At 40.5% G+C, this 21,880-nt stretch overlaps 1 protein-coding gene across 1 annotated transcript in view; it reads right to left on the bottom strand.

Annotated features, from left to right (window-relative positions):
* The window catches only part of LOC136713189 (protein kinase C beta type), a 139,953-nt gene extending 125,660 nt beyond the window's left edge, over positions 1–14,293 (bottom strand). The window contains exons 1-2 of the mRNA XM_066690223.1: positions 13,947–14,293; positions 13,094–13,125 (exon numbers count right to left, since the gene is read on the bottom strand). Coding sequence (XP_066546320.1) covers positions 13,094–13,125; positions 13,947–14,119 — 205 coding nt within the window. The 5' untranslated portion in view covers positions 14,120–14,293. The remainder of the gene's footprint in view (positions 1–13,093; positions 13,126–13,946) is intronic.
* Positions 14,294–21,880: the final 7,587 nt, after the last annotated feature.

Raw genomic sequence — 21,880 nt, 5'->3', positions numbered from 1 at the left:
TTAGAAAGCTGATCGGCCACACTTTTGACAGCTCCCCTACTCCGATTGATTTATTGTCTTGCCCCCCCTCCGCACTGCTTGTGGCCTGCAGATACAGGCCGTGCAGTATTAGCTGTCCAGTCATGTCTGTGCAGTGTGCTTCGGAGGCACTGGGCTGTGGGACTGTGATGGGAGCGCGAGGAGACAGCTGCCTTTACTCAGAGTGGCGGCTGTGACAGTGCCCTCATCCCTCCCTGGCTGCGCTCTCATCTCTCCTGCTGACAGCCGTGGCGCTCTCCCTGCAGGGCAGCATGTCCAGAACATGGCCTGTCCAGACTGTAAGTCCTTATGAATTGGGGGGGAGCTTTTATGGGTGTCTAAGGCAATGGTTCTGAAACTGAGGAGTTGCAAACTATTAAAATAATCTCACCAACACCTTCTCAAGTTCTCGACTATTAATAACAATGCTTTTTGGTGTATAAAGCTTGGAGACCCTGCAAATGGGGTGAACGTTGTATTGTAAATTGATTATACTGAAGTCAGACAGCTAATTAATAATTATAATAATTACAATAATGCCACGTCCTCTATCCATGTCCCATGAGTAATTCTTTATTAATATTTTTACCAGCCCCTCCCGGAACAGGTCAAAATGAAAGACTGGAGAATGCACCACTTTTCACAAAACATAGAAAAGCTCAATTTTAATCTATGCAAAAAGTATGATCATTTACCCAATATCCTTAAGAGACATTAAGCTCACTGTGAAGCAGAATGAAAATTAAGAAGCAATAGATGGATGATTTATTGAATAAAAGTCCCCCACATTTCCAGATGCCTACCACTTGAGAGTGACAGTGAAGGACTTCAGCTTCAGTTTCAGGGAAATTATTATTTGGTGGCCAGTGCATTTATATTTATATATAATTAATTTGAGAGACTGAACATAGAACAATGAAAGGTTGCTATGTGCAAAGCATTTGGTGTACTATGCTAATCACTCAGTTAGCCTTGCAGGATAAAAATAAATATGTATTTGTGTTCTTCACATTATGTGCACCAATTCCACACAGTCAGTGAATCTAAAAAAAAAGGACACCCTGAAGACACACACATGGGGCCTTCCATACCACAACTGCATTCTTCGCTGTCCTTAATGCACGAAGTAACTTCAAATACAGAATAGATTTTTCGTATTATTATGATTATACAAACTGAGGTTCAGTGTGTGAAAATTAAAAACATCCTTAGCTAAAGCATCCATTGCCAATTGTATAGAGTGTTTCTTGGAAAAGTGGCCAAAATACCTACAGAGCTCTCTGTGCCGGCTTGCCAGGAAAATGACCCATTACTGTACAGGCGTTACTCTGCACTGCTTTACTAAAAACAGAGTTGTATAGTTTTACAGATTCAAAGCTGCGAACCTGCGAAAAGTAATGTGCTCTTTTCAAATAAAATCACAAGATACAATAAAAATATGGAATAATTAGAAAGTGTGGAACGTGTTAATGCATATGCTGTGAGAAATTAAGCATTTGGAGCACTTAGTACACACCTATACACGTTAATTTTTGCCAAGCTCTCACTCTGCCTCAATACTCCTGCATATGAACTATTTCTAGATGCCCCAAGCTGATTGGATTGCCAGGCTTGTACTGTACAGTGAGGAGAAAAAAGTATTTGATCCCCTGCTGATTTTGTACGTTTGCCCACTGACAAAGAAATGATCAGTCTATAATTTTAATGGTAGGTGTATTTTAACAGTGAGAGACAGAATAACAACAAACAAATCCAGAAAAGCGCATTTCAAAAAAGTTATACATTGATTTGCATGTTAATGAGGGAAATAAGTATTTGATCCCCTATCAATCAGCAAGATTTCTGGCTCCCAGGTGTCTTTTATACAGGTAACGAGCTGAGAGTAGGAGCACTCTCTTAAAGGGAGAGCTCCTAATCTCTGCTCGTTACCTGTATAAAAGACACGTGTCCACAGAAGCAATCAATCAATCAGATTCCAAACTCTCCACCATGGCCAAGACCAAAGAGCTGTCCAAGGATGTCAGGGACAAGATTGTAGATCTACACAAGGCTGGAATGGGCTACAAGACCATCGCCAAGCAGCTTGGTGAGAAGGTGACAACAGTTGGTGCGATTATTCGCAAATGGAAGAAACACAAAATAACTGTCAGTCTCCCTCAGTCTGGGGCTCCATGCAAGATCTCACCTCGTGGAGTTTCAATGATCACGGTGAGGAATCAGCCCAGAACTACACGGGAGGATCTTGTTAATGATCTCAAGGCAGCTGGGACCATAGTCACCAAGAAAACAATTGGTAACACACTACGCCGTGAAGGACTGAAATCCTGCAGCGCCCGCAAGGTCCCCCAGCTCAAAAAAGCACATGTACAGGCCCGTCTGAAGTTTGCCAATGAACATCTGAATGATTCAGAGGAGAACTGGGTGAAAGTGTTGTGGTCAGGTGAGACCAAAATCGAGCTCTTTGGCATCACCTCAACTCGCCGTGTTTGGAGGAGGAGGAATGACCCCAAGAACACCATCCCCACCGTCAAACATGGAGGTGGAAACATTATGCTTTGGGGGTGTTTTTCTGCTAAGGGGACAGGACAACTGCACCGCATCAAAGGGATGATGGACGGGGCCATGTACCGTCAAATCTTGGGTGAGAACCTCCATCCCTTAGCCAGGGCATTGAAAATGGGTCGTGGATGGGTATTCCAGCATGACAATGACCCAAAACACACAGCCAAGGCAACAAAGGAGTGGCTCAAGAAGAAGCACATTAAGGTCCTGGAGTGGCCTAGCCAGTCTCCAGACCTTAATCCCATAGAAAATCTGTGGAGGGAGCTGAAGGTTCGAGTTGCCAAACGTCAGCCTCGAAACCTTAATGACTTGGAGAGGATCTGCAAAGAGGAGTGGGACAAAATCCCTCCTGAGATGTGTGCAAACCTGGTGGCCAACTACAAGAAACGTCTGTGATTGCCAACAAGGGTTTTGCCACCAAGTACTAAGTCGAAGGGGTCAAATACTTATTTCCCTCATTAACATGCAAATCAATTGATAACTTTTTTGAAATGCGTTTTTCTGGATTGTTTTGTTGTTATTCTGTGTCTCACTGTTAAAATACACCCACCATTAAAATTATAGACTGATCATTTCTTTGTCAGTGGGCAAACGTACAAAATCAGCAGAGGATCAAATACTTTTTTCCCTCACTGTATATTGTCAACAACAACCATCAAGGAATCTGGATTAGGGGCTGCAGGTCACACTCAGATTCCTGTACAGACAAGTTTCAGTTTTGCTCTTCCCTCCGGCACAGCATGTAAGAACATGTATGATCATAGAATGCTTTTATTTTTCTTGTTTTTCTGTCCAGAGTTCAATGGAGCCCTGGTGGTGGAATGTCCTGAGGAGACAGATCTTGCTGGGCCTCCCTGTGTCCCTGTGTACAGAACTGCTCAATGAAGGGAGCATTTTTCATCAGTTCAGATAACAAGTCTCATACAGTAACAGGAAGTGTGGGGTGAGCTGGGGGGGATTGTGCTGGAACAACTTTACAAGTGAAGACCTGTGCAAAATAACATACCATACCATAGCATATCAGGACTGTTCCAACTCTGACCACCATCCAATATCTCCTAAAAACTTGCTTATTCAAACTGTATGTTAACCCTATGCTTAATTTCTCAACTTTGGAAAACTAGAAACCATTAATTGCCAGTACACATGTGCCATTGGGACATAAGATGGCAAAGCAATTTTTGGATCACTGTTTAGATACGGGCTTCCGACTTGACTGCACTTCAGACACTCATCTTTCTTGCAACGCTGGATACCGGATGGTGTTTGGCTGCATCGAATCTTGTGGAAACACTGACAAGAGTGTTACCAGTTTCAAAATGATTAGATCAGATTACTGCTTTTTCTTTCAAATTCTCATGGGAGACGTGGAGGTCTTCGTCTTGCAAATCCACCCAGCTCTGTGCTGTGCCAATCACACCAAGGAAAGGAAATCTGATTAGGTTTGAGGTTTTCTAATCAGATCATTAGCGATCCCGAAAGTTTGCTCAGTAATTAGGACGCTAAAAATAGCCCGTGTGTGAAGACTTGCAGGGCTAAAGCAACAGCGCTCTCTCGTTCTTGCTTTCCTTGTGAGACAAAAGGGAAATCAACAGCGTAATTAGTCAGTAATGTGGAGGTGTTTATGTTATGCCCCATCTCTTAACATAAGCAGTTCAATTTTGTTTTTGGAGGCCAATTAAGTCTCTCAGGCTGATACCCCAATGTTCCAAGGTGGACTTGTGACTAAACCTGGTACATTACACCAGTCATAATGACACAAATCCCTGGGAGCTAAGTAATTGAGCAGGAGGGAAATAGAGCTCATACAGAATAAGTGACTTATCTGACCACTAATTACAGTATCCCTAGGAGAAAAACTTGCATGTGTGTGTGTATATATATATATATATATATATATATATAGACCACATCAATATATTCAACTTATTGCACCTCTTAGTGGCATGTTTCTAGTTCAAAGACAACTTTCCTTACTTCAACTAAACTGCGGTTCTTCTTGATTTGGAAAGGATTTACATAAAAGGGAGATGATGTTTGATTTTGGTCAAGGGCCATGATCACACAATAAATAACTGGTTGCCAAGGGCAAATGGCTATCTGTAGGTGAGCGCAAGAAAAAGTAAGCAAGCCTGTACAAATGGCCTTTGTCATGCAGGCAAACAAATGCAATACGTATGCATGGACCTCCCACTCGCTCTCAGTCATGGTCTATAAATACCTGTATGTAAATATGTAACTACAGAGCAGCATTTCACAACACAATCAAGATTGTCACTAACTACTCGATTCCTCTATTAGTATTCAAGTTCAAATAAAAACAGGAATTTTGCATTAAACAGAAACATACCAAACCACTACCTATTCAGATTGTAAAACTAGAATAATCTCGTTAATTATAAACTGAACAATGCTACCTATCTAGAGAAAATAAACAATCAAATAATTAATTACTTATAATTCAGGAACAAGTGCAATGAAAGCATTGAAAAAACAAATATGCATCTATTAAAATGATAGGAGCAATCACCTTATAAGAGTACAAAAGAAAGAAAAATAAACTGGATGGAACCAACATATACATAAGCCTGACACCCGTGTCATTACTCAGGGCTCAGAACACACACCTGTGTGGGATCGTTTCCAGAACAGGAGTCATTTCTTGCCTTGGTTACTAGTTTTACAAGTTCATAAACCAAACCTTGGAACATGCTCTTTGACCATGAAGATTTTATCCATTTGAGTTTCAGTATCACTTTTACAAAGCGATTTCAGATACCACCAAGCTAGTATTGCTCCTGCTCACATCCTGCAAAATGAATATTCTTCATATCCATTAACAACACTTATCCACATATGCAGTGCCAAGATGCCATACCCAGGACGAGCAATAGTTATGATCAATTAAGCATTTTTTGCCACTACGTTTGCATTAAGTATGATCATGCATGTTAGCTAACAACTTTAAAATTTGGTGTATTATTGAGATGATATGCAAGCCTTGAAATTATTATATTTTTTAGCAGACGCCCTTATCCAGGGCAACTTAAAATTGTTACAATATATCACAATTATATTTACTGTAGCAATTTAGGGAAAGTATTTTGTGCAAGGGTATAACAGCAGTGTCCCCCACCTGGGATTGAACCCACTAACCCTCCACTTCAGAGTCCAGAGCCCTAACCGTTACGCCACATTGCTGAAATGAATAATGAATTAATGATTATATAAATAAATACAGCATTTAAAACAAGTCTGGTCACATCAGCTGTCAAGTATTTGTCAAGACATGCAAAGCTGGAAGCCGTATGTCATTGTCAAGGCAACATGAAGCTTTACTTCTAATTGGCTAGCCGCGAGGACAGCACAAAGAGCCATGACTGTCCTTGGCCACAAAGAGGATCAAATACCCAGGGTTTGCAACTGTGGAGTCGAATTGTCAATGATTGACGTCACATGGACTCCTGACATAAGACAACTTGAAGCAAATGAACAGGGCATGGTTTCAGAGAGACATTGGACACTATAGAATTCTTAAATCATTAAAGTACAGCTCCAGAATGTGATCAAGAAACTGATCTTCACTTAAATACAAAGAAACAAAATGGAGATGTTAGTGCCGATGTTAATTTTGTGAAATGCTGATCAGTAGTGCTTTAATAAAGGTGAATGGATCTGAGATTGTTCTTCTAATTATTATTAATAATATTATTAATAATGTTGAACGGGAGCAATGGGAAGGAGTTAAACAGGAAGTTTGAACTCTGGGGGCTGAGAATTACGAGAGCGGAAGGTGGAGGGGGTGCTGGAAGCGATAGTGGTGGGGTGAGGTGGGGGGTTGAGATTAATGCTGGGGATTTCCAGAGTTGTTTAATGTTTACCGTTTACACACAATCATGCATACTAACTGCTGTTCACCTGCAGCAGTTTCAGTTCAGTGTGTTGGTGGGGGTCGCATAGGCTTTACATGTGATCAAACCCTCTGTTGCTATATTTACAGCAAACAGGGTGGCTCTGTCAGGTGCAGGGGTCCCCAAGGGACACACGGTTAGATTGCCATTTTGCAGACACTTCTGCGACTGTCTTTGAAAACAGAAGACAATCCAAGTGCAGTGTAAAGGAAACCTACTAGATTGCAGCTGGTGTGGTGCATGTATGTGCAAAAAGCTCGATAGTCACAGTCAACTCTCCTGTCAATGCCTGCACAAAAGAAAACGATCACGCTGAGCACACAGACAGACAGAAATGACAGCCACTGAGAAGCAGTCATTGTCCTTGTGGGCTCGCTTGCAGACCACAACCAGACTCAAATTCGCATACGTGACCACAACAATATCTTCAACATACCGACCCAAGAAGGTACTGCTGGTAACTTGCAAAAAATTTTCCCATTGGAGCTCAGTGCCATTAATCCATGTTATTAAGAGCAATTTTACCCCCTACTTGGTTTCCACACAGATGGTTTGACAACAGAGAAGCAGTACGTAGTACACAGACTTAAATTGACATCCTCTCCATTTGAGACTTTACAGACTGTGCTTTAAAAACTCATCTGGAACATTATAAGTGTGGCGGTGGGCAGTTTTTAGGACCAAAAGCTTTATATAAATCAACTGCAGTCAGAATAGTAAGTTCAAATTCACAATTCATTTTTAACTCGAACATTTTAGTTTGAGGAGAGCTTCACAGATCTACCATGGCTAGACCCAAGAGCTAATGGGACATTACCTTGGATCTGGTCAATCAGGCAGTAGTTGCCACGTCCACAGTATTAGACACTCAATCCACTCCTGCAATTAGTATAAATGGCAACCTGGAGTATATAAACTGCTTCGTGCTCCCTGACAAGGATAAGTGGACCATTTCGATTTAATAACCCACAAGCTTAAGTCTGAACATCCTTTAGGTTTTAGAGTTAGTGATCAAGGGAAGACCTCCTAAAACAAGCCAGTGAGCCAGAAACAGGCTTACAATGCATGTTCTGCCAAGGGCCAGATCCTGTTCCTTTCACTTTCGATGTTCTGAATTTGACAGTGAAATTTAGCAACAACAATAACAGACAACAAAAAAGTCCTCTATAAAACAAACCTTCCTCCTTCCACTTTTAAATTATTCCATTTGATTTCAGAAGTTAACAACGCACCCAACGGGACTTTCCACATACTTTGAACAACAGCAAAAAAAGAATTGAGTAAAAATTAGAAAATGATGAACTGAAAAAGTGAACCTCCTGCTGGCCTGGCATTTCTTCATTTCAGCAAAACCAAGCTTCGACATCTGTTGAAGGTCCGCCTGGATGAATGTACTTCTAGAATCTATCAGAAGACCATTAAACACTCGGAGAATGAATGTGGATCACTGGAACTTGAAATACTGCAAACAAACCAGATGCCACGGTGACAATCCTGAAAGAGTGTAGATTTATGGACATCTCTACTGCATTGGAGCAGACTGCTGATGCATCAACTAGGTATTCAAATCCAAATGAAATTCTGGGGCAATTAGTGATGCGAGAAGGTCTTTTGCAATACTGTCCACAGGTCAGCTGGAACCAATGATGTAAATTCTTGTGCTGAATAACTATGAGATCAACACATGGCCTGTAATTTCATTTTAACATATAACATTTTAACATAACTAATTTGGGAAACAAAAGTTTTAAAGGGGGCAATTTTCTGGTAAGGAGAATACAGTCTCACAATGATCTTCCTTTCCTATGTGCAGTTCGCTAATCGCAGACACTCTAACATCTCACATTCGAGTCCATCAGAGGGCCAACCCACTGTCCTCAGCAGGTCGCTAGGATTCTGGCTCTTCGAACACAAAACAGGAAACCTGGACTTCCTCCATCTATTTTGAGGTTGACGTTTGTTCCTTTAAGGCAGCGTTTTCCCAAACACAAACCAAGTTTTTTCGATCAAACAAGTTCTATATCCAAGGTAACGTAAAAGAGTCCAGTATAAATCAATATTCAATACTTTATTTACTAACGCTACGCCACACTAAGTGCACTAAGGATACACTGAATTCAAAATAATGAAGTGCAAAGGAACAGAGCAAAGAGTGAAATGACAAGAGTGTCCTAATATTTAAAATGAAAAAGTGAATCAGCAGCCAAGTGCAAAACATTTGCAGGCTCTACAAGTGCATTGGTTAATGTGAACTCTTCAGCAAGTGACTGCAGACTCCTGTTCAAATCTGTAGACAACAGTCTATTCAGGAGCTCTCTCACCCAGCATGGTGGAATAGACCATGTCAAACAACCAGTACTGCTCGACACTACATAGAAAATAAAAGGTTTCAACATTTTAACTAAATACAGATAAGTTCATGTTTAAAAAAAAAACAACATGATCAGGATCAACTAAACCTGGGTTGAGAAATACTTTTAAGGAAACTGAAGAAATAAGATTAAAAAAAATGCAGCTGCAAGCAGTAATCGTGAGTGGCCTAGCAAGCATGACATAGTGTTGTACACATATATAGCAATGTGTGCAAATTGTGTGGTTTCAGAAGTGTATTACTTTGCATCATACACATTAAAGCAAAAAATAAAAATGGTGTGGAAACAAGGTCTTAGAACCTTGGGGAATCCCAGTTGTGGCAGCCATTTTGGCTCTCTCACACAAGGGGGGGGCCTAAAGCCAGAATGGCTGTGGCTACCAAATTTTCACAAGGTCCTAAAGACCACAATTTTCCCGAGGAACAAACTTAAGCAAAGTGGGCTTTACAGTACCGGGGAACTCTGCGTTTAAATGTTTTTTTGGTTTTTTTTCCAGAATAAAGAAACCTGGACGCCAAAATATGTGACCAGTTGACTTCTCTTTAATAACTAAATGTAAGCCACAAGGCAACTTTCGTGCAATGTCAGATGTATACCACAAGCAGTTTCAGAGAGGAAGATTGTTTTAAATTATTAAAAATAGATGTTAAATGCAAAATGGCAGGCAAACCTTGTGATGTATGTCATGAATTTTCACAATAGCAAGAGTTCCCTTAGGTTTACTAGTCCGGTAAAATCTGTGACATTGAGCACTGGTGTGGGTTGTAGAGAGTTTGGAAAGTATGGTGGAATAATTCAAATAGTTTTTAAAAAGCAGGTGCCCCTGATTAACTGATTGGGAACATATAAACAAGGGAAAACGCTAGCTAACCTAGGCAGATTTGTTTGGCTTTGTTTCTTTCTTATACAGAAGGATAAGATTACTGCTGCAAAAACTGAGATTAAAATGATCCCCAGTATGTCAGAAGGTCAGACAGATGAGATTACAAGAGGGAGAAACAGAAACAATATAACCAGGACCCTTCACCCTGATTGCAGTCCAACTGCTCAGCCTGGCACAGGGTAGTTTGGTGAAGATAGACAAATGCCAAGCAACCCAAGGCTCATCCGAGAGACAAAGTTATTAAGACTTTAAAGTGACATTGAGACTGGGATGAAGCAAATGCAGGTTGCATGTGTAGAGAAGATCATAGTGGTACAAGACCTAATCTCCCAATGGCTGCATTTCACATTTAAGTTTGATCACATCACAAAATGGTCCTTCCAAACGCTACATCTGAAGACCCTGAAGCTCTGCAGGAACATTCGAGTCAGAGATCACTGCTTTATTTACAAACGCTCTAATAATAAGCTAAAAAATAAATGCTTTGGTAGAGCACAGCCTCATACTCTCCTGTGGGACATGGAAAGAAAGCTAATGGCTAAATTAAATGGAAGAGGTAATAATTTAGTTGTCTCTTTGGATGAAACCAAACTTGAGAGACTGCAAATAGCTGAGGAGTATAAGTGATATGGGCTCTCTTCGTTGATTTCAAGTACAATGTATAATATATTGAAGTGATAAGGACAATGTATATATTGTGCAGCACTGTTGATGCATCATAGTAGCCAATTTGCAATCCCAGAATGTCCAAGGTTCACATTTAGTTTCCGACATTCCATTCTGTTTATTGCACTCCTATTTCCTTGCTAATTTATTTTAAAAGTGGTGGCATTATTGCATATTAATACTGTCCTATCTGCCTGCTGAAGTCGGGAGCTGTTTGTCAATGTCCTTCAGAGGGAGAAGGTTCAACCACAACCAAGCCACCACACAAGCATTGCACAATTAAAAGTGTGACATTCAAATGTAGCTGCTTCGAGCCGAAAATACAGAAAAAGGGACCAGGAGTTTAGCATGAGGGTGACTGAGACATCGGGGGAGGGAGAGTGGGAGGGGCGGAGGCAGAAACTCTGTAGCATCTTAAATTGACCCCCACCATCCTTTCTGATCTATTTCCAAATCTGGTGAAGAAAAAAAGATAGTTTCTTTCCACAAACCTCCCTGTCTGTATCAATCTTGATTCTGCTTCACAAACAGGAAAAGGGTGGGTTTCTTCAGCCACTGCTCTGACATTACAGATTAAATTTCAACACAGCCGTAGACTTCACGTCACTGGTCATAGGTGTCAGATCAAAAATGTGAAAAAGGCTGGACATTAGATTGCTAACCATCCCTTCTTTTTTCCCTAGCCTGTGTATGAAGTGATGGTATAAGTAAAAGGAAGCTGGATATTTCTCAATCTCACCTGGCTGTTTATATATTACAAAATACAGGTTGTGGAGGAGGGGTTGAGGATTGGGGGGAGGGGGGGGGTTGTTTGTGTGTGTGTGCATGTGTGTGGAGGGGGGGGTGCTGATAAAGCCAAAAAAGAGAAGCATTTCCTGTGTTGCCATCGAGTCTGAAACTATAACACGCTCTCTTGCAATCGCTCAACTTTAGGAAGCAAACTAACCAACTTTATGATTATCGATTTGCAACTACTGACAGGGCCCTCAACAATGGCTACAGACGTCTTTCCTCTTTTACATTTTAAACTCTGAATCGGAATCCTATTTTTGTCTTACTAGTTATGTAAAATGCAATTGTCCCCTCACTATACAGGGGGATACATCAATGGTGTAACACAGTTGGCACATCACATCAGCCATGTCTGCCTGTGATCTGTATCTGTACACTACTTAAAAATGCATGCAATTGATCACATTTATTTTATCCATCATAAGAATGAAGCACATACCAGCTTTCTTCTGAATGCAGTCAGAGAAACAAGGTTTGCTCTGAGGTTTTAACCTGCACTACCACCCAGACTGCAAGAACAAGCCCTGGCTCCTTTTCAAACTGTGATGTAGAACAATTTTGAAAGATGCAAAGTGCAAGAAAAAAAAAAGTGCAAAACAATAGACCAACCGATCTGTAAATAAGCTGGCCTGCAGCAACTTCCTCCTAAATAAATATACATAAATAAATACTCAGCTTGTGTGGATTTTACATTTTGTTGTCACATACCAAGCAGGTGAAGCATAATAAAAAATAAAGGGTTACAGCTATGCAGTGGGCACAACACAATAGGCTATGTCTATTAACATGACTTCTAATGCATTTTCTTAATATATAAACTGATTTATTGTAACAATACAGGTTGTGTGATGTTTAATATATATATATATATATATATATATATATATATATATATATATATATATATAACATTGTGTTGTCCCTGTTTGAACACTACATTTTTTAATGGTCGATTTCTAGAACTGGACGTTCATTCCTGATAGTGCATTCTGATTTGACTAAATAAATAGATTCATAATAAAATAAATAGCAACAACAATCAATAGTGACCACAAAGTGTTTAAATCCACTTAATGCAGTGAGATCCGTTCGATAGCAGGTGCAAAAAATAAAACGAATACTAAAGGCAATGCATAACCACCTTGTCAAATATATATATATAGGCAAACATAGTCCCATAATAAAAATGCATCTTTCTCTGTGTTCACCGTTTAAAAAAGATCAAATATTAGTATCATTATTCGTATTTCTTTCTTTCAGATCCATACACTGCCTTCGCATGCGGGGTGCACAAGGTCATTTATTACAGAGCAATCCATTCCTAGATTAATAGCCAGCAATTCAGCCCGGGTTTGATTGTGTTACATAGTCCATTGGATCAGCGCATGGTCATGGTACATTGACCTGCCATTGCTGAAAAAAGCAGAAGAAGAAATCACAGGCAGTGTAAACGCTGCTTTCTGCAGGCATCTTGAGCGGTCATGTAATTCAGATCGGACCGCCCAGGGTAGGTATGCACGGTCCCTTCAACAGCGGGCTCAAGGTGTGCAATGCAGCGCACAGTTCACCCAAACATGCAGCGACAGCGGGTTCATTTACGAGTATTCACACGATGCCAAATACCATCACTGAAGCGCGAACATGTCGCTCATACAAATAATGGTGCGACTGCTGGGCCGCGTCACCCGCGCTAATGCTAACCTGCCACGGCAATACAGGTCGCGTTCTTGTAGCGCAGATGTCCGCAGTTCTGCGCAGATCTGCAGAATCCCCCCGATCCCATTGGTGGAGCAGCGCAGGACTGTGGACAGCTGCGCTTCAATAACGCGACGAGCGCATTCCGAGATGCACAGGATCAAAGCGCCTGGAGAGGGTCTGCTCTCGCCTACCTTGACACTGGAAGCCCTGTTTCCCGAATCCCCTGCAAGAAAGAGAAACACACTTGTTAGAAGGAGGTTAAGATGGGGCTTTTAGACTCATATTATTAAGTTGACAACTCAAACAAATGCAACGACGAGACGCCAAAAATGATGCAAATGTCTAATGTGTTCTCTACCACAAATCGTGTCGCCCTTCAAAAAACAAAAAGAACTAGCAGTGTAATGTCCATGATTTATTTAACAGGTTCTTAAACAGCGGTTGTATTGTGATACGGAATGCAAAATTAACTACCTAAGTGCCTAGGATTCAGTATCAACTTTAGCCGGCAAAATAAGGCACCCGTGTCCGTTTGTGTTTCTTTTCCCCTTTCCCTAGGAAAACAAAAAAAGTTGATTGTGTGTCTTTGTACTGGCTTATATGATTTTATCGAAATATGAATCTGACTGGAAACAAAAACATCACTGATTATTGCAAATGTGTTTCCAGTCAGTACCTATATTGCTACATTACAGCAGCTCCTCTAGGGATACACTGACCCCAATCATCACAATATGCCATGCAATATTTTGCACCCTTGTCATTTAACGATCCTATCATTTCCTATTCCATTTCGTCTCCACAAGTGGTTCTTACAGCAAGTCCTGAGAAGTGGTTTGTGCACTACTAGCGCAGCCCAAATTGCCTGCTCTGGTTCGTGTAGCGCAGGTGTCCGCAGTTCTGCGCAGGTGTGCGCTGCTCCACCAATGGGATCGGTGGAATCCTGCAGATCTGCGGACATCTGCGCTACACGACCCCTCTTTCCTTGCCTCCGTGCCCATCGCACTGCGCCCGTCTTGCCCTGCGCGGCGGCGGGGCGCTCACCAGATGAAGTCGGTGCAGTGGCTGCAGAAGGTCGGCTGCTTGAAGAAGCGGGCGATGAACTTGTGGTTCTTCACCTCATGCACATTCTTCTGCCGCAGGGCACCTTGCCGGGCGAACCGCGGGAGGATCTCGCTCGCTTCGCCGTCGCTGCTCACTTGCACGGGGTCAGCCATTTTGAACGCGGAAGTGTGCGGTGGAGAAGTTTGGGTTGTGCTGCGTGTCTTTACGCCCGTCTGTGCGGCTCCACTGTAGTGACAGCACTGCGCTGTGGACGGCGAGCCTCCGCTTCCCTCTGCGCAACGCACCGCACACCGGCACACTGAGCGCCAGACTGTGCGCTCGGCTGCTCTATCCCACACCATCTAGCATGTGGTCTCATGAAACCCCGCCTCCCCTTCTACTCGAGCCTGCAGAGAAAGTCTTCTATGGATGTGGAAGAAGGCTTTTTCTTCTTCGTTTTTACTTGAAAATAGATGGAAAATTCCACTAACGCAGACATGTCAGTCTATAGAATGTGTAGGCAGGGACTGGGACTGAGTAAACATGCATAGATACATTCATCCAGCAAGCAGTTGTTTTCATGATTTCATTTCATAATGACCACCCTTATTAGCGACCCATTCCAAAAAAGAAATGATTCCAAGGACTAGACAGCAGAGACTGCACCTTCAACGCGAAGGTATGAAGATATGAGATATGAAAAGGGGGTTAAAAGGTCCTGCTCATATGTTTCATTTCAAATCATCAGTACAACAGGACTGTTCAAAACATTACAATGATTTTTCCAAATAATGTATAAGCCCTTATGAACCGACCAGGGTGTTTGTGGTTGTTTTTGTAAGTGTCAGTATATTTTAGCTTACCAAATTACTGTTTTGATTATTAAAAATGTGATTTTTAAATCACACATATATCACAGGTAGTTCAGCCATCATAAGAGTACAGGCTGTATGTATTTTGTTGTTGTCTGTGTTGTGAGGTAGAATCAAATCTGTATTGTTCGTCAATTCTGATTACAAATAGGCCTGCAGCATTAAATCCACACCATGCTCAGTTTTTGCCCCGATGGTCGGCTTCCTAATTGTAAGTCATCAGAGTCACTGTTCTCAAAACACCATTATCATAATTTCCATTTTCCACCAGTCTCTTAAAGATAACTACATTTTCAGATGTCAGAAGAGATTATTTTAAATACTGATAATGTAGACATCAGAAACCAAGGGCTGTGATTTATATACCATATATTAATTTTGCAATAAACAACGTTATATTTTAAACCTGCATATACATTTTTGTCTGTTTTGACTTCATAAGGGATTAACTTTGTATCTGGCATGAATATCTAACAAAGAAATCCAGTCAAAGGTTAAAGAGAAATATTTTCTATGTAACAATTCTTTTCCCTGGTCAAAAAAAAAAAGAATTTTTAACAACATCATTATCTCCACAATTTGGTGTTAGACAAAGCTTTTTGGGAAAAAAGTCCTGTATTAGAAATTAATTAGAAAAACATGGATCAAATTATGCTACGTACACACACACACAGAGACACACACATATGATACAAATTCTGCCTGATCCCTAAAGACCTGAAGAAATGTCAGCAGAATTGTGGGGCCCAAATTGGTCAGGATTCCTTCAAATATCTGATTGAAATGTTTCAGGGAAGATACTACAAAGTATACTTTCACAGGGGGGCCCTGGTGGAATATTTTGGGGAATAAAAAAGCATTTTGACCTCACCAGTTTTATACTTGCCCAGTCCCAGCCTCAAAGTGTGTGTCTGTGTAATCTCCAGCGTTAAATGTAGATATGCTTAATTTTAAAGGCTGTGGATGCACAGCATTTAACGAATGTAGATTTGTGAGTCATAAAATCATCCCTGGAAGCAAGAAAAGAACATTAAGAAGTAAAAGTTAAAAGTAAAAGTAGCACACAGGAGTCAATACTGCTTGAATAGTGAGTTAGAATTAACTGCCTATACTGTGACAGTCTTGTGTGTAATTACAGAGACACAACAATGGCACCAAATGACTGTTGATGATCCGGATGGTAATGGTGTTTCAGGCTGGTGTCCCAGGTGTTTCCTCCAAACAGTCAGACACCTATCGATTGCCCTAGTTCCTGGCTCCTGTCCATCCCTCTCTATCTGTTTACCCAGGTATCGGATAAGACTGTGGGTGCCAATAAAGTGAAAGCAAAACCGAGAATATCCCCTCTCCGAAACTGGCATGGCATAACCCTCTGGCAGTCACCTTGATCACCATGACTATAAAACTGTTCCTTTCAACGTGCTGGCAGTACCAACACACGTAGACTGCCAGTGAGACTGTGGACAGCCCAAAATCCAGATGGCAAAAGATAAATAATAATGATAATTCAGGATCATTGACGGACCCTCAATAAGATTTTGATGGATGGTGTGTGATAATGTATTTAGATGTGGCTTGGACAAGCTTGGCTAAGGTAACAAAGGCCTGGCTGATGCCCTGTGGACACAGCATCAAAGAAAACACACACACTGTGGAATAGGCAGGGAGTTTGCTGTGATGGCAGTGCTTGGGGAGGCTGGAGGGATATGAAGCAATGAATGCTGGGAAAGTAGTGCTATGTGCAGAGTGAAGGATTAGGGTCTGACCCCTCTCCCCTGAATTCATTTACCACTCCAATAATAATAATAATCGATAGTGGGGGTGTGCTGCCCTTGTCCATGAGAGCCCCATCCAGTTTTGTTTTTTTTAGATCACTCTGAACAATTCTAAAGACTTGGACCACATTTATTTATTGATTAATTAATTACGTTACATGTTCAGTTAAGGGAAATCTGGTCTTGCAGCCTGAGGGGTATTCAGGTGTTGGTTCCATATATTTGTCAGTGAACAGAATCCATCAAAATACTTGTTTAGTTGATCCTAATGTCGTGTTTCAAAGTCTTTGTAAATTGACGATTTAGTAGGGTGACCTACAGAACCTGTTAGACTGGAGCTGTCTGGGAATAGCATTGGACCCCCCCGATCTGTGGTATAGTGTAGTGGCTCTGAAATGTGTCTGTTTGCGGACCACTTGAATGCTGGGATGGAGTTCCGCAGACCACTTCATAAACAACATCATTCCACAAAAGCCAACACGCACATACTAATCACTTAAAAATAACCAAATGCAGCGCACTTGACTGGCACATCTGGTGGCAGTGTGTGTTCTATAGACTGGATGAGCTGCTCTTGAATCCAGCCTATATGCCATTGCCAGCTCTGGCCAGGAGTTGCCACAGAGTGATTAACAATTAGCCGAGTGCCACCCAGAGTGGGGTTGGGTTGGAGGCTGTTGGGGGAGCTCCTTCTCCCACAGAAAGGTCTCCTGTGAACCAACAGGTGTCGACTGCCGAGTGTTTGAGCTGTTCCATCTGAATCCAAATCTCAGAATGGTGTTAAAACTGAGTGTAGAAAGGCTTGCAGTGCGAACAGCAGCAGATGGCTTTGACAGTGTGAGTACTCATGGGCCCTCGTTTTGTCTCATTCCTCCTGAAATTCAATTAAATGCATAAATAAATAACCACATGCTTGTCTGTAATTTGTTGTGATGAGTAACATTTTAAAGAGTGGTTATACTTGCTCTTCTTTTTGGACATTTGACATTTATCACAGGGGAACATTTTTTTTTTGGTCAAATCATAATAACAGCAAAGCCAAAGACTGCCGCATCACACGCTTTCGATTATCGGCTGAAAATGTGTGCCATCTGTCAATATTGTGAAAAAGAACAATAAGTAAATACAAATGAAGGAAGACAAAATGTAAAGAGGCATGTAAATGGAAGAATATACAGTATTTTAGAAACCCACCTAACCTCATGTGTCTATTGATTCTTATATTGTTCATTTGCAACAATTGGCACCTTGTTTGTATATTTCAAAAAATATGGAACATATTTTAAATCCTAAATTTCACAGGAAAATAAACAAATTCAAAAATATTCAAATATCCAAAATTGAAAATACATGGTGAGGTTAATTACTACAATATTTTTTCAATGTATAAAATAGATACATGGATTATAGACTAAAACATATTTTAAATATATCCCATGTATTTCAAATATACAAAAAAAGGGGGGCGTTTTGGCACGAGAATTGTAAGGATCACACATTCCTACCAGATATTAAAAATATGTATTTGTTCTGTGTGTGGAAGATTAAAATTCACAATGATATCTTCAGTTTACAAATAGTGTTTCTAGTTCTGCAGTTTGAGTTTGTTAGAACCTGAAATTAGAAACTTTGTGGCTGTTCTCTTTCTAATGTTTATGGAGTTTAAAACTCAAGTTGGGAGGAGGACCACCCACAATCACACTGTCCTCTGCTCCGAGCACAACCAATGAGATACACCCTCACGAACAACACTCCTTGGTCCTTGGGGGGGCTCCAATAGCCCCATCCTGATAACCAGCCTGCTGATCCCTCAGCCGAGCAGGTTAAGACCAAAATACTTCCATTACTTCAATCACTATTTCTTCCACCTACTTCTATAGGGGGTTGTCTGAAGTATTGAACTCTGAATTATGTAACTTTTCTCACCAATGTTTGTGATCCCCAAAAGCAGTGAATGAGGGACCATTATGTTAATATTAAGTCACTTTAGCAATTTGCAGGATCATCTAAACAGTTACAGGGGTGAAAATATTCAAACACAGTAGGTTTCTTTTCTAAACAAGGCGATACCTGTTCATTTGTACTGAAGGTAAGCACAGGTCACCGGATCACAAGACAAAGGTCAGCACACACGGGGGCTTCTCAGACAAGCAACTATCATCATTCTTTCCAGCCTGCAACAATACTGCATACGCCAAAATGCATGCTACTCACACAGGTTATAACCAACATCTGACACAGACTAAAGCCAAAGACTTATGTATCGGCCTTCAGGGAAGATACTACAAAGTATACTTTCACAGTATCTCTATTGTTAAAATGCACACACTTTACACAGTTACCCCAGGTACCCACAGCTAACACACAGATTCTTAAGAGATAAGAAGTATTAGAAATGAAACACATAAAGCTCATGTTAATAAGGAAATAGATTGTTTATATTAACACTGCTCAGTGGACCTTTAACCATTTAAGTTGCCTTGGAAAAACACATATTCCTAGCTACTTAATAATAATTATTATAACAACAACAATATTAATAATTATCAACATCATCATAATCTGAGATGTAAAAGACCTTTGCTACAGTGCACGCTTTGTTTTCTCAAGCCAGTTCAAACGATGCATTGCTCTAGTTCAGTGCAGTGTAACTGTGCTGAGGAGAATGTCTCGCCAACAACCTGACCCAGAAATTGAAAAGTAGCATCTACTGTATCTGTTGTTTCCAAATAAGATTTATTTCCTTTGTTTTCTCCACTTTCTTTTCTTGCCAATGTTGTTTTTCTGTGATGCATGTTAGTGCACTACCGATATATTTAAGTTCTAAAGTTATGTATGGTTTAGCTGTACATGGCCTCTGGCCCATATCCATATATATATATATATATATATATATATATATATATATATATAAACAGCTCTGAAAAAATTTAAGAGACCACTTAACATTGATTTCTGAATTTGAAGTGGTCTCTTACTTTTTTCCAGAGCTATATATATATATATATATATATATATATATATATATATATATATATATATATATATATATATATATATATATTTAAAAAAGAAAAGCTTTATACACCCACTTAGATTGTTAAGCCATTCATAACAGCCTCCTATTGCCCAAAGCAATATTGTGCCTATTGAATTTTATCCATAGTATCTAACCATACAGTGCAATAATCATTTATAACATGAAGATTATGCTATAGATTAAGGGTGAATTTTTTATGCTCTCCCTATGTTCCACCTCCACACCATCAATAACACAAAAAAATGTTTTTGTAGCTGTTGCATCTTGGTTTTAATAAGAGAGAGAGGGAAAGCTCTTAAGGAGGGCAAGACCTGTCTCTGGAGCAGTGTGAGAGTAGGGCAGGGTACCGTGCTATCGTTTTGTGCAGTCATTAAAGCATAGTACTGCATGATATGTGTTTTGTCCATGAGCTCAGGCTTGTGGGAAAAGCTAGACCTCACTGTCCCTGTTCATTACAACTCTGCACCCGGAGGACCACAGAGACTGGAGGATTTAATTTAATCTGAGCTCTATACTGCTTAACGTGGTTGGTAATTGGCTTAACTGCATCACTATAACAAGATTTAATAGCTAAGGTGCTGACAATCCAAAGATGCACTAAACACCTGGTGGACTGATGCCCCGACTGCAGAGTGATGCAATAGTGGAACTTACAGAGACTAGGGCAGTCTAGAGGGGCCACAATCCCAACGGGTTTAATAGCTCTTTGAATCATCACCTGCACTTGAACCAAGGCATTCTATAAATTGGTTAATTTGAGTGCATCGTTATGATAACCCGCATCCCTCAAGGACCAGATTAAAACACAGAAGTAGATAGCTCAATAAGCCCTTTTCTCTAGCCACTCAACCTCGCCTAATGTTTTCGAACTCATAATTATGACTTTGCTTGAAGTTTTTTTCAATACACTACTGTGGCAGACTTAATTGCAAAGGGATGAGGGGAGATACCGAGGCAGTTTTGGGGAGAAGCAAAAAGAAAACTTAACCCCATGTTGTTCTCTTTTCAAATATCAAACAATTGAAAGAAGGTATACACCTGCATATTCCATAAAAAAATCCACTTGACATCATTGTCACACATAAGTAAAAATAAATGTGTGATTGTGTTTAGCTTAAAAGCAGTTTTGGAGTAGCATAGAAAGGTTCTAAAATTAATGTGATTTCTCAAGCACAAAACACATTTTTTTAATAGGTTGAATCAGCACTCAAGAAACACAGAGTTTAATTATCATCTATTACTCTAAATGAATCAATGAATAGCATTGCCCCTAATGAAGGGTCTGGATAGCTTCTACTACACATGTATCATTTTGAGAATTATACAGAAAACCACTTTGAATTAGATTATAAGATTTCTTAGCAGACACCCTTATCCAAGGCAATTTACAATAGATCACATTATTTTTCCATACAATTACCCATTTATACAGCTGTGTTTTTACAAAGCTAGACAAAGTACCTTGCTCAAGGGTACAACAACAGTGTCCCCCACCTGGTCCTGAACACAGCCCTGTAGCTAATGAAGGGAAGGGTTGCTCAGACTCAGTGGTTTTCATCCAGACTCATACTTGACCAGATCAAGTGAATGGTTTCAGTAAAGTGGGGCCTTATTGTTCTGTTTCCTGTGATTTTACAGGTTTGGATCAATTATTCTGATGATGGGGGAAGAGTGCATGGAAACAGCATTCCTGTAGATGGATGGGGATGTGGGTGATTTTGGCAATTGGATGTATCTCTGGAGGCTGTTAATGGTCTACACGGAGGCTTATGCCTTACAAATCAAACTAACAAGCATGACTTTGTATCCTGGTCTTTTTATTTTATGTATTAAGATAAGCTTGGGTAAGTCATAGTGGACCTTTTAGAAAGAATCTTCTTGATGCTCTGTGACAGTTTTGTACAGAGCCTGTGGCATGTGAAGTTCTCTGGTTTTCTCCCCCTTCCATGGGCCGATGGGAGAAAGTGAAGGTGTTGATATCAAAGCCTAGTAGTGGGTGTCCAGTCCTCCACCAGCCTGTCCCGCCCTCCCTCTCTTTGCACAAAGATGCATATTAATGTAAATGTAAAAAAGACCCTTATGTAACACTGCAGTCTTTAGCTAGCTCCTGCAGCTACCTGTGCATCTGTGTCTCTATCAATCAATCATATGCTCATGCAAGTCTTTTGCATAGATCTGTCCATCTCTCTTTCCATCTCTTTCTCTTAATTATCTTTTAAAATGTAAGCATGTATGTATAGATTTCTC

This window comes from Amia ocellicauda, chromosome 17 (genome assembly GCF_036373705.1).
Source record: "Amia ocellicauda isolate fAmiCal2 chromosome 17, fAmiCal2.hap1, whole genome shotgun sequence".
Classification (NCBI taxonomy): domain Eukaryota; kingdom Metazoa; phylum Chordata; class Actinopteri; order Amiiformes; family Amiidae; genus Amia; species Amia ocellicauda.
The sequence above is the reverse complement of the archived record's forward strand: the minus strand, read 5'-3'. Positions and strand labels throughout refer to the sequence as shown.